This window comes from Procambarus clarkii, chromosome 62 (assembly GCF_040958095.1).
Source record: "Procambarus clarkii isolate CNS0578487 chromosome 62, FALCON_Pclarkii_2.0, whole genome shotgun sequence".
In the NCBI taxonomy this organism is placed as follows: domain Eukaryota; kingdom Metazoa; phylum Arthropoda; class Malacostraca; order Decapoda; family Cambaridae; genus Procambarus; species Procambarus clarkii.
This window is the reverse complement of record NC_091211.1, coordinates 25,266,590-25,280,678: the sequence shown is the minus strand read 5'-3', so window position 1 is coordinate 25,280,678 and position 14,089 is coordinate 25,266,590. Positions and strand designations below refer to the sequence as shown.

Sequence of the window (14,089 nt, the reverse complement as noted above, 5' to 3'; positions counted from 1 at the left end):
AAAGTGTTATTTCTACCAATAAACTATTATATTCAGTTGTCACGGGGTAGGTGTCGACTGCTTTCACTAATACAATGATTTCTTTAGTTCACTGACCTGACCTCTTCTTCCTCCCACAGGTCAGATCCAGCAGCCGGTTAAGCAGGGTCCTGGACTAAGCACGGGCTCCGTCACCGCCTCCGTCAGCAGCGCCCTGTTGGCACTGGTCATGATGACTCTGGCCTGCATTAAGTGCCGCATGTTCGCTTGAGTGCGTGCAGAGGGCAGCACCCACAAGAGGTGGCGGACGCCGTGTGCTCTGGGGTATCGTCTCCTGGGGGCATGAAACTCACGGGAATCCTCTCGCTTTCGACGAAGAAGATCGCGGATTCTGGGAAAAAAATAAATGGTGCGGTGACGAGGAATGTGGCCAAGATCAATTGCCTGCAGAGGACAAGTGTGATGGACTTTAAAATTAAAGTGGATGGCGGCGGGCCTCGAGGTGTTTGCTTGTAAATGTTTGTATGGAATTTTTACAGACGTTTGTCCATTCTGCTCACGTGTGGCAGTATTTCGAAGTCCATTTGGTGGTAAAAAAAAACAAAAGAATGTGGAAGACCTTTTTTTTTTTTACCCGAACGTTGACGAAACATGATGTTGGATTATAAATATCAGACGACGTTTTAATTAAGCCATCATTTAGGTCACAGTTAACTTTCATATACCAGTAAAAATTCCTGTATATTTATAAACTTTGGTGAGAGAGTGCAGTGCAGTTTTAGGGATGAGTACATAACACAGGGAGGTATATATTTATATGATGATAGTCTGTTGAGACGTGGAATCTGGCCCCACCGGACCAGGGGGCCAGATTCACGAAAGCACTTACGAACCTGTACATCTTTTCTCAATCTTTGGCGGTTTTGTTTCCAATTATTAAACAGTTAATGAGCTCCGGAGCATCAGGAGGCTGGCTATAACAATAACAACAGTTGAGTGGCAAGTTTTCATGCTTGTAAACTGTTTAATAAATGTAACCAAAGCCGTCAAAGATTGAGGAAAGATGTACACGTTCGTAAGTGCTTGCGTAAGTGCTTTCGTGAATCTGGCCCCAGTCAGTCAGCCTGTGTACCTCTCATCATTCACTAGTGTATTACTAGTGTATTACTAGTGTATTACTAGTGTATTACTGGTGTATTACTGGTGTATTCGTCTCATATTGCATGTTCTGCGTCTCTTATTTTGTTTTTTTGTTTTTTTCCCCCCATCTTGTCTCCACTACATGCGTCCGCGAGTGTGTGGCGCGCTCGCGGGACCGCAAACTCTTGTATTAATATGCATGATACGGACAACAGTTATTGGGATAACAAACGCAAATAAAATGACCCACCCAACGGTCTGTTGACGTGCTAAAGACGTTTGTTCTACCAAGTTTTGACCTCCGTTTCACTTTGGTTGAAAACGGTTTTGAATGGTTACTCGATATTCCTTTGAGACGATTCTTTGAATCCGCATCCGTATCATAACATCAAATTTTAATATTTATCAATTTTGTTTTAACCAAGTTATTTTTTTGGAATTGATTTTATATTAATATAGCAACTCATCCTCCTGTTTAGATAGTCCATTTTGTAACTATTCGGACCTATGTGGACAGGAGGCCTGGTCGACGACCGGGCCGCGGGGACGCTAAGCCCCGGAAGCACCTCAAGATAACCTCAAGATAACCTTCGTACACAGTGACGTTATGGACAATTAGTCGAATTTGGTACTATTCACTTTGGAAAAAATAAAGCTAATAACCAAACTTAAATATGCCTAGGCCTAGTATAGCACATATATGTACTATATTAGGCCTCAACGTATATTAGGCCTAGGATGGTTAGGTTAGGTCTTATTAGCACCACAAATACAAAACCTTTTCCCATTGGTCCAAATTCAATTGTACCAAATTCTATCTAGTTGTCCATTGCGTCAAAGTATGTACGATTATCCATATCGCTGCTGTATGGTCAAAATAGTGAGCCCCTGAGACTCAATATTTTGAGCCTCTCTAAACAAGGGGATGAGTTACAATGAGTAGAGAGCTCCTGAGAGATGAATTCAACAAGCAAGACAAGAAGTCCACACAAGTGATGAAACCTGCATGTATAAGTTTCATTATACAATTTGTAATAAAATATAAAAAAACTAAAAATATAAATAGATGTATAGTGCACGCCTTAGCTATACGAAGTACCAACATTATATCCAACTGTCCATTTGACGTTCAGTAGTGGCGAGGAATATAGTTGAGGATTCTGTTATATGCTAGTAAAGAGTGACGTGTTCTCTGTACCACTGACTCTGTACAACAGTTGCCTGGAAGAGTTTCACTCTCTGCAGGCTGGTGGAGGCTGCTGGAACACACTGTACCACAGACCAGTTGCCTGGAAGAGTTTCACTCTCTGCAGGCTGGTGGAGGCTGCTGGAACACACTGTACCACAGACCAGTTGCCTGGAAGAGTTTCACTCTCTGCAGGCTGGTGGAGGCTGCTGGAACACACTGTACCACAGACCAGTTGCCTGGAAGAGTTTCACTCTCTGCAGGCTGGTGGAGGCTGCTGGAACACACTGTACCACAGACCAGTTGCCTGGAAGAGTTTCACTCTCTGCAGGCTGGTGGAGGCTGCTGGAACACACTGTACCACAGACCAGTTGCCTGGAAGAGTTTCACTCTCTGCAGGCTGGTGGAGGCTGCTGGAACACACTGTACCACAGACCAGTTGCCTGGAAGAGTTTCACTCTCTGCAGGCTGGTGGAGGCTGCTGGAACACACTGTACCACAGACCAGTTGCCTGGAAGAGTTTCACTCTCTGCAGGCTGGTGGAGGCTGCTGGAACACACTGTACCACAGACCAGTTGCCTGGAAGAGTTTCACTCTCTGCAGGCTGGTGGAGGCTGCTGGAACACACTGTACCACAGACCAGTTGCCTGGAAGAGTTTCACTCTCTGCAGGCTGGTGGAGGCTGCTGGAACACACTGTACCACAGACCAGTTGCCTGGAAGAGTTTCACTCTCTGCAGGCTGGTGGAGGCTGCTGGAACACACAGGACCACAGACCAGTTTCCTGGAAGAGTTTCACTCTCTGCAGGCTGGTGGAGGCTACTGGAACACACTGTACCACAGACCAGTTGCCTGGAAGAGTTTCACTCTCTGCAGGCTGGTGGAGGCTGCTGGAACACACAGGACCACAGACCAGTTGCCTGGAAGAGTTTCACTCTCTGCAGGCTGGTGGAGGCTGCTGGAACACACTGTACCACAGACCAGTTGCCTGGAAGAGTTTCACTCTCTGCAGGCTGGTGGAGGCTGCTGGAACACACTGTACCACAGACCAGTTGCCTGGAAGAGTTTCACTCTCTGCAGGCTGGTGGAGGCTGCTGGAACACACAGGACCACAGACCAGTTGCCTGGAAGAGTTTCACTCTCTGCAGGCTGGTGGAGGCTACTGGAACACACAGGACCACAGACCAGTTGCCTGGAAGAGTTTCACTCTCTGCAGGCTGGTGGAGGCTCCTGGAACACACAGGACCACAGACCAGTTTCCTGGAAGAGTTTCACTCTTTGCAGGCTGGTGGAGGCTACTGGAACACACAGGACCACAGACCAGTTTCCTGGAAGAGTTTCACTCTTTGCAGGCTGGTGGAGGCTACTGGAACACACAGGACCACAGACCAGTTGCTTGGTAGTCACTCCACGCAGGCCGGAACACGCTCATCGCTTCATCTGCTCTATGCAAACTGTGAATGCCGACCTTCATCTGTTCGCCAGATAGAGCCAGATAACGTGAGATCATTCTCGACTTGAAGGATCTGTAGACTGTATCCTCCTCTGTTGATATTCACTCGTGTTTACAAGTAACGTTATGTTAAGTTTACATTACAGCTATGTTGGCATGTGTGACGTTATCTTTTGTTTCAATAAACCATCCCTAATCAGTCTACGATAACCGGCCGTTTATCCTGAAATATTGTCATAATATTTCAGCACTGAAAGCTATAACAATTTTTTTTAATATACTAAAATCTAATTGAACTGTCACGGTGCCACAAAAGTTATATCTCACGCAAGTTTAAGTACAAAATTCGCTCCGTTAAACTAAATATTACAAAAGACTTTAATTACAAAAATGTACACTTTTCCTCATCAGCATTCAGGTAATAGTTAAGTTTTACACAACTACTTGACCTTCCCCCCCCCCATGCCCCCTCTATGTATTCTTTTCCCCCCTATTTTGACCGACTCACCCACGTCCCCCCTGTTACTGTCCCCCCAGGACCGTTTATCCATGGTGCTTTGTGACTGACCCCACCCCCATAATCACCTTAATAACTGGCCTTCTCACCCCCTCTTGTAACTGTCCTCCGCGACCCCAGAGTGACTGACTTCAGCGACCCGCAGAGTGACTGGCCTCCGCGACCCTAGAGTAACTGCCCTCCGCGACCCTAGAGTGACTGTCCTCCGCGACTCAAGACTTGACAGGGCCGCGGGGCAACCAGTCAACCTGCCCGGCGCACCCCACAGCACATTATGGCAACAGAGCGCCCTCTCATACAGGGCTCTTCATGCTCACATGACAAAATATTTTGATGATGAGGCGGCAGGCAATATCTTACCTTAACCCGATGTTTACAGTCTTGACAAGTGAGGTGTAGTGCTTTGAGCAGCGGGTGAAGTTACATGAGAGTGCTGCAGACACACTAATACAACTCTTGACGCGATTTGTGGATACATTCAACTGTTGGTGATTCCCGGTGTCCTTCCGGAATCCCGCGCTCCCTCGCCCACGCCTTCATTCACGCCCACGCCTGCGCACAGACGAACCAAATATCGCGAACTGTGCGCATGACAAGGGCGTTGCACACCGACAAAAGTTTCTTTCGTTAATAGACGAACGACAATGTTAATGTCCAAGAAAGTGACTAATTTTGTAATTTGTTTGCCGCTCTGTTGATTCAAAAATTACCTTATTATATTGACCCAAACGCTCCTGTGTGTGTGTCCGGCCGGTTATAACCATCGCTGAGTGGGCTTCGCGCGGCTGGTGTTCCCGATGCTCGCAGGCTCACCGCTACCACCCTCTCTATTCCCTTCAAAGATGAACACAATGGTCCTATCAGAGCCCTGTCCTCAGGCTTGGGTTATAGTAGTGAGGTACTGTGCTTGTGGAAGTACAGTGAGGAGAGGAAGGGGGGGGTGAGGCAGGAAGAAGAGCAGGGGGGGGGGAACCACAAGCAAGAGGTGAGGGACTCTGGTGGATTAGAATTTAGACCTTTTATAAATGTCACGTATGATACTCCGTTCTTGTAATAAATATTTTTGTAAGATGATGTTTCATTAACCCAACATTACCCCCTGTGTTGTCATGGGGCTTGTGGACCTGTTCACAGTCTCTACTGTCTGGCTTGTGGACCTGCTCACAGTCTTATCTGTCTGGCTTGTGGACCTGTTCACAGTCTTATCTGTCTGGCTTGTGGACCTGTTCACAGTCTTATCTGTCTGGCTTGTGGACCTGTTCACAGTCTTATCTGTCTGGCTTGTGGACCTGTCACAGCCTTAGCTGTCTGGCTTGTGGACCTGTTCACAGTCTTATCTGTCTGGCTTGTGGACCTGTTCACAGTCTTATCTGACTGGCTTGTGGACCTGTCACAGTCTTACCTGTCTATTAACACGTTGAGAGGATCATATAAATAGGATAACACCAGCAGCATACTCTACACTGGCAAAAGTCGGAACATGCTTTAGGAACCTAATAAGAAATTTAGATGAGGCCAGTTCTAGCATATGCCGCCTCATTGTTGAATCCCATTTAAAAACACATACAAGGAAACCCGAAAATGTTCAGAGGTTGCAACGAGGCTCACTCCAGAATTGCGATGGATGGAGTATGAAGACTGAAGGACTTAGATCTGACGAGAGAGAGAGAGAGAGAGAGAGAGAGAGAGAGAGAGAGAGAGAGAGAGAGAGAGAGAGAGAGAGAGAGAGAGAGAGAGAGAGAGAGAGAGAGGGGCAGTAACTGCCATATTTATTAACGCCCCCATCAGAGATCATTCATTCCTAGACTGACTGACATCTGAAACTTGTTTGCTCAACAAGTTGATACACGGGAGATCAGGTCAACTGATGATATGAAGGCTCTGCCACACAGTTGGCTACTGGCTCATCATGCTTCTTATATGATTGTTAGAGGTAACGTTTAATCCTAATGATGCATAAAATAAACATTAAATAAATGAGTCTCTAGGAGCAAGTTTCAACTGAGCTGAAGTAGGATAACAGCTCTTGCTTGCAGCTTCACTAGGTACTTTAATCGAGAGCCCTAATTAACCCTAGTCTTAGTTTAAGAAAAGAGAGAGGATATAGAGAGACATGATAGAGACGTATAAATTACATTGAAGAACTGACAAAGTCGGTCGAAGAACAAAGTCTTGATCCTGTAGGAACAAATTTGTGAGAACACACACTGTATGTCCTCTATGCTCTCAACACCCACACACCCTGTAATTACATCGTCATATCATCACCCACACACCCTGTAATTCCACCATCATCTCATCACCCACACACCCTGTAATTACACCGTCATATCATCACGCACACACCCTGTAATTCCACCATCATATCAACAACCACACACCCTGTAATTCCACCATCATATCATCACCCACACACCCTGTAATTCCACCATCATATCAACACCCACACACCCTGTAATTCCACCATCATATCATCACCCACACACCCTGTAATTCCACCATCATCTCATCACCCACACACCCTGTATTTCCACCATCATATCAACACCCACACACCCTGTAATTCCACCATCATATCAACAACCACACACCCTGTAATTCCACCATCATATCATCACCCACACACCCTGTAATTCCACCATCATATCAACACCCACACACCCTGTAATTCCACCATCATCTCATCACCCACACACCCTGTAATTCCACCATCATCTCATCACCCACACACCCTGTAATTACACCGTCATATCATCACCCACACACCCTGTAATTACACCATCATCTCATCACCCACACACCCTGTATGCTGCTGGGACATGCTGTCACTCTAAATAGTTATAGCTTTGTCAAAAGTTACTGTTTATTTAACATTACAGCCAATTTTCATTAATTGGATTTGTTTTTGACCTCGCGGGATGTAACAGTGATGGGCCGTACCTCCTGCCACACTGCCCCAGCGGGACATTTTCCCACTTGTCAATGTGTACTACGACAAATTCTCTTGTGTATATAAGAGAATTTGTCATTCAAAATAACAGCATGAAACTAAACAATAATTCTGGTTGTTTTTCGTGTACAAGCACGTTGCTGTTAAGTTATAATGGCAAACTGGTAAATATCTCATTGTAGTTTTGATATTTACAGTGTTATGTAATCCTCTGTTATAATTTAGTATCTTGTGTAATCCTATGAACTTTACGATGCCTTAAGTACTTGTACTTACGATGCCTTAAGTATATATATATATATATATATATATATATATATATATATATATATATATATATATATATATATATATATATATATGTCTACAGAAGAGGATTTATGTTTGTTAATTGGTTTGTCTCTCCAAGGCTGAAGGCCTGATGCTTGGGACTAGCTTCACACAACTTTGCAGGTGACTGGTGGGGGCTCCGGTACTGTCATAGGCTGCTTGTGGTTCCCAATTGCCCCACTTTAAGTGGGTTTGGATCTCAAAGTGATCCACATAAAATCCCCAGGGATGAAATGGTGGCTTCCGAATCAATTTAATTTCATCAGGTTTTATAATATTCAGAATTAAGATATTGACATGCAAAACGCATGTTTTGATGGGAGAGTAGACGTTCCCAACACTTTAACAGTGCAATCTTTTGGGCACGACCCGGGGACCACTGGATACCACCTAGTTAGAAATAAACCTCACGGGCATGATAGTGAGGAGATTTTTGGTGCCAAAGAAATACAATTCAAATGACTGAAAAATTCGGCTTGGCCTTCCCCGCCTTTCAATGCGAGTTACCAGACTGAAGGACCCCAGCAGCATAGAGCCAGGGGGTTGTAACACACTAATTCTTCCTGTTATCCTTCAGCCAAAAGAGGGACCTCAAGAGCCACTTGCATCGGTGACAGCCAGGCTTACCTGTAGTCTCCGTTGTCATCTTAGACTTCTTCAAGAACAACAAGTGTGCCACCCGAAGACAATCAAAGGTCAAAGGTCGAACGAAGTTCCAGGTAACATCAACCAATACCGCCGCTCCTTGGAGGAAAGTCTTCTGTCTTGAGTGGCTCTTATCTTTAATATTGTGGCCAATCAGATGCTGCCACGTGTCATTCTCTCCTGATTGATCGAGACACTCACGTAAATAGGAAATGAAACTTCTAAAAACGTTTTAAGACGCCATATAGTTTATCAACAAAAATAAAATCAATTGGTAAAAACATGTCGTTTGTTGGTCGAATATGACCTGAATGGTGTAAACATGTTTCTGAACGGTGGGAGCGTTGGACGACCGCCCGGACGAGCAGGGACGACGGCCTGGGAGTCCGTATCTGTGTCAACATCACGTAACTTCTGGGGGCACCTTAATGTTCCTTAGTGTCTGTTTACGGAGTGACCTTTCCCACCCTCCCCCCCCCTTAGCTTCCCACTTTCTCCATCTCTGAGCCACACCTTCTTGGCGCTCAGGGCAGGTAACACGAAAATGTTTTCTGGTAATGTCATCTAAGACAATTTATAGAGCTAGTAAGTGTATGAATACTATAACAATTTGGTGACTGGGAACACCCCTGGCTCAGGTGTTAAATAACATTGGTCAGCTATTAAACTACAACCTCTATACCACTACAACCCCCCACACCATTACAACCCCCCCACGTCACCACATCCCCCTCGTCACTACAACCCCTACGCCACTAAATCCCCCTAACCACGACAACCACTATAGTCCATAACCCCTCCACCACAACCATCTCTTCCGCCACAGTTCCACCACAACCAATACTACTATTCATTGCTTCGCCAACTCTTATTCACGGAGAAAACATGCAAAATGTATAAGAATCATTCTGTATGAATAGGATATATTTTGTGTATATAATTCAAAACTCCAATGTTGCCATGCATCAATAGGACTGTAACATCTGGCATTATGCTACCAACACGTCAGAAACCTGGTACAGTGGTAAAACACTCGCCCGGCATTTCGTGAACGATTAGACCAAGGTTCGTATCCTGGCCGGTGAGGATTGACTAGACGACAATCCTGGACAATACGCCTCACTTCACCCGTCAGTGATTGGGTACCTGGTTGTGAAACGACTGACGGGTCGTATTCCAGGGGAAACTGGTGGGTAAGGTTTTGCATGAGTTATGGGATGACGAACCTCTCAACCAACAAACAGAAGTCAGCTTGCTGACTCCTGCTTGCTTATTTCCAAACAAGCTGTCTTGCTGACAGCTTTGTTGACATGCAAAAGCCGTCTTGCTGTCTTGCTGACAGCTTGTTTGCTGATTGAGAGTCTGTTCCTGTACCCACAGGAACAGACTCCTGTATCCTGTACTCATCATTTGATGGGGTTTTACCTGTGTAAAAACAAAAAATGTTGCAAGATAGCACCAACAGCATCACGAAATGTAAAGACACTAAACTTAACATATTGTACGCAAACCTTGCAGCTGTTACCGCTCGGTGTTTCACCTCAACCTGTTCAAATCTTGCAAAGACTTGAGTACAAAGACTTGAACTTACAATATATACATCGCCGACCGCCGGCGTCTCCAACCCGACAAAAATTAAGTTTGCACGACACAGAATAAATTCGAGCTTCATATTTCACGCGGCGGGGCCACATTTCAATGCAGAATTCGTGTCGTGTCGGCAATGAGAAATCGGGTCATGCGAGGAAATGCAATACGACTCGCATGATGTTTGTCTGAATACACCAACTACATGCTAGATGCGGACATTTGTTTCTCTCCCTACCACTTGGGCTGGACGGTAGAGCGACGGTCTTGCTTTATGCAGGTCGGCATTCAATCCCCGACCGTCGAAGTGGTTGGACACCATTCCTTCCCCCCGTCCTATCCCAAATCCTTATCCTGATCCCTTCCCTGTGCTATATAGTCGTCATGGCTTAGCACTTTCCCGACAATTCCCTTCCCTTCTCTCCTGCTCTCGACACGACCACATCCTTAGTCTACCCGAGAGCTGAGTGGATATATCACTTCCTGCGGTTTTTCTATTACCGCTGAATAGTAGTAGTAGGCATCCATCAGTCTCAGGAGACTATGGAGTTGCGCTCTGATGTCGGCCTGGTCTGGAGTGGCCTCACCAGGGCGCAAAGCCAGGGTAGGTTGATTCGGGGGAGAAGCTGTTACCCAGGCAGCAGGTCCCCCCCCCCCCTCCACGGCGCTGAAAGTCTCCAATGAAAAGGCACACGCCAATACGATTGGTTCCAGCGCCGTCGCAGGAACTGTGAGTTCCGGGGATGACCTCGAAGTTGGTGAAGAGGTCATCGCTGAATACGACTACATAAAGTGGGTAAGGATTTCAACTTTGTCGCTGGAAGTCGTATTGTTCTGCGGAGAGATATCTCTGCAGCACCGAGTAATGGAGCAAATATGAATGACATATCTCTGAATGAAGCACTTATGAATGACACATCTGTGAGTGAAGTACCAAAGGTGCACAGTCAGCCATTGAGGTCATACCCACAACAAACCCCCACACCTTCTGTGTCAGCGTAATTACTAGTGTATGATCTGCTGGACAGAACTCACGTTCTTGTTCCCTATCCAACGTTGTTTGTTTCCTCAAAGATTTTTTTTCTCAATTTCATGAACACGACCGTGAGCTATATTGTGTTCACAACATTCACAACTTCACTCGAGATTAAATTTGTTCTCAATCTCTTCCTCCTGTCATTTTTGCCAGGGTAGAAGGGCTGGGGGAAGGGAGGTGATCTAGCTCCTGTCCTCTGGCTGTGACACTGACAGAAATGATGAAATTTTTATGTCATCTTTAATAAATCATTTGATGGGTTTGACGGCTTTTACTATGCCAACCCTTTACTTCTTAACTCATATTCGTTCAACTGTTGAACATATGTGATGTTTTTCTTTGCCTGTCTCTCAGTATTCTTAACAACTTGTTGACACAGGTCTTCAAGTGAGGCTGCCGTCCCTCTCTCATATATTGCGACTTAATTCAGACAAATTGTTCAACAAATATAGTGATCTTAGTGCGCCCATAAATTGTGATGTCGCCAGGAAGCCGAGAAAATGTCGCAATGCCGACCTTCAATGTCGTGTTTGTCATATGTAGTCCGCTAGTCATAGTCAGTTATTGTACTATCCCTCAATCTATGTTCCCAATCTCTATGCTCGGTTCTTGTTCTTCATTAAATTATTTAAGCCAGTGTTTCATTCCATTCGAACCTTTCATATATGACTACATTCAGTAGTCAACGGCTCCATTGAGCCCCTATTTGGGTCTCAATACCTTAGCGTCATCAACGAGAATCTTCAGATTTAAATTTGACATTCAGCAAAACATTTCAATGTTCGACGAATGGAACAGATTGGAACTTCTTTCCACTGGGGACATGTTTTGCACCGATAGACCGACCTGTCCTCTTGAATTGTACATCGCATTTTGACGAATAAATCCCCAAAATCAAAATATGATTTGTTATACATTATAGTAGCTCACAACATTAACGGGATGTCCCGTTTTCTATTCATGGGTCTTCGGTTTGCTTGGGGTTTCGGATCAGTTTAGTACATCATTTGTGTGACGTTGAGACAACTCGGGAGGACGGGCTGGATACAGAGAATGTAAGGCTCAAGATACTAAGCTGCAGAACATGATTGGCTGCAAGCTACACGAATTGACCAACCATCAGGTGGCTCGTAGGTCACGTTACCAACGAGAGGGCGTAGCGAAGTATTGGCTTGGAACACCAGACTTGCCTCAGACGTCGTGGAGGAAGAATGTAGCGGACTTGGCTCCTGAAGCGAGCAGAAATGTGTCGATTGTGCGCCAATATGGCCTTTGTTGAGTGCTGAGGACATCATGGCAGCATAAAGAGAATCTTAGTAATCCTCTAGGTGTCTAAGACAAACTGGGAGCTATGGCCCCCCCTGGGGGGCTTTTTGCAATATGTAGGCGACCGTAAGATGAAGGAGTACACATGCACTGCTACATGTTACCACTACATCAGCTCGCCTTCTATACATAATGCTTTAACAATTTATATGAAGTGTAAAAAATAGCCCAAAATAGATATAAAAAAAAGCTTGAATGATTAGCCTGATATGTGAAGCGAAAAGTAAACAAAAGTATTGTTAGACGCATGAGCACACGCCTCTCCTGAAATGCAGCCACTTTAAAGTGAGAAAGAATGACCAAGAGCCGGTCCAGAGGACGTGGGGACACAGCCACTTCGTGCTGGCCGTCACACACTCCCTGTTTTCCCCGGCAAATCCCTCCCGCCAGCTAAAGTGGTCGGTACACACACACATCCAGGCATTAACAACGGACCAGCGCCAGACATAACAGAATTTCCTTTTCGGTTTCCTCGTTGTTGCAGGATTTGCTCGTCAGCATAAGCGGGTTACGAAAAGGGGAATACTTTTACTGCACTGAAACCTACAGCAGATTAACAGAAGGACGTGGGAAGAAACTCACAAATAGCAAGTCTTGTGGTTTGCATATGCAGATTTAGAGGCTTAGGACCCCAGCTGATGGCAGACGGTAGTCACAGGTGGTGCCTGGACGCGGTGCCCTCTCTCACTCTCACCACTTTTAGTAACTTACGCCACATAAACCCTTGAATTATTGCTGGGTTTGCAGGCGACGGTCAGACATAGTTATTGTCTTGTATGGGACGCAGCGAGGCAGGACATGACGCCGTGGGTGGAGGCAGGCGTGGGTGGAGACGGCCGTGGGTGGAGACGGCCGTGGGTGGAGACGGCGCTGGGTGGAGACGGCCGTGGGTGGAGACGGCCGTGGGTGGAGATGGACGCCAAATTTGGAACTGTTTACTAGGGCAAAGTATCAGTACTCTTCCCAATCTCAGGTCTCCGTTTTACACCACATAATTTTAATAATAAAAATGGGCTATTTGTTATATTAACAAACATAGATCTGCATTTATGCTGATGGTAAGTCATGCAGGGGTTACGGGCCTGCGCTGGCGAACCGTGGATTACTTTTTATTATTAACGCATTTAGGTACATGTGTATTTGTGTAGCTACCTTAGACTACATGAAAAAGAGTACAGACTGTGTCAAAAACTAGCTTCGTGATTCTTAAATCAGCATCACATAGGAGAGGGTGGTGAGCGTGTTGAAATAAATCTAGGGGATCTGCCCGCCCTGTTTTATTACTTCTCGACATCCGGAGTATTTGGTTATATTTTAAAAGCTTCTAGGGATACAAGATCACCTTTAAGAGAGAAACAAAAAGATAACAATGCGTCACACCTGGTGGACGTCGCGTCACACCTGGTGGACGCCGCGTCACACCTGGTGGACGCCGCGTCACACCTGGTGGACGCCGCGTCACACCTGGTGGACGCCGCGTCACACCTGGTGGACGCCGCGTCACACCTGGTGGACGCCGCGTCACACCTGGTGGACGCCGCGTCACACCTGGTGGACGCCGCGTCACACCTTGTGGACGCCGCGTCACACCTGGTGGACGCCGCGTCACACCTGGTGGACGCCGCGTCACACCTGGTGGACGTCGCAATTCACCTAGATAAGACGTCCACAAAGCGCACGGTATTCCCTCAGTTCACCAGCTTATGGCCACGATCTCCCTCGCATACAACAGACTCCTCGACCAACATGCTTGGTCGTGTAACTAGCTAGGAATAATTATCCCCTCCCTGTATACCTCCTGCCCTCCCCACACGTGTCTGTCGGAGTGTACACATAAACGTATTCACCATGTATCACCAGAATAAACAAAAGAAGTTCAACAGCAGCGAGAGAAATACGTCAAAACAATTCGTCTCATTTGACATGCTATTCAGACCATGG

General features: G+C 45.9%; 1 protein-coding gene and 1 long non-coding RNA gene across 6 annotated transcripts in view; one reads left to right on the top strand and one right to left on the bottom strand.

The window, feature by feature from the left end:
• LOC123766553 (uncharacterized) overlaps positions 1–202 on the bottom strand; it is a 287,226-nt gene extending 287,024 nt beyond the window's left edge. The window contains exon 1 of the long non-coding RNA XR_006773829.2: positions 97–202. This is a non-coding gene — a long non-coding RNA (uncharacterized lncRNA). The remainder of the gene's footprint in view (positions 1–96) is intronic.
• The window catches only part of LOC123766552 (zwei Ig domain protein zig-8), a 176,493-nt gene extending 176,235 nt beyond the window's left edge, over positions 1–258 (top strand). For 4 of the 5 annotated variants that reach the window (XM_045755799.2, XM_045755802.2, XM_045755800.2 and 1 more), the window contains one exon: positions 120–250. In XM_045755799.2, coding sequence (XP_045611755.1) covers positions 120–250 — 131 coding nt within the window. Of the gene's footprint in view, positions 1–119 lie in introns of all 5 variants that reach the window. The other variant, XM_045755801.2, reaches the window with a different exon arrangement.
• The last annotated feature ends 13,831 nt before the right edge of the window (positions 259–14,089 follow it).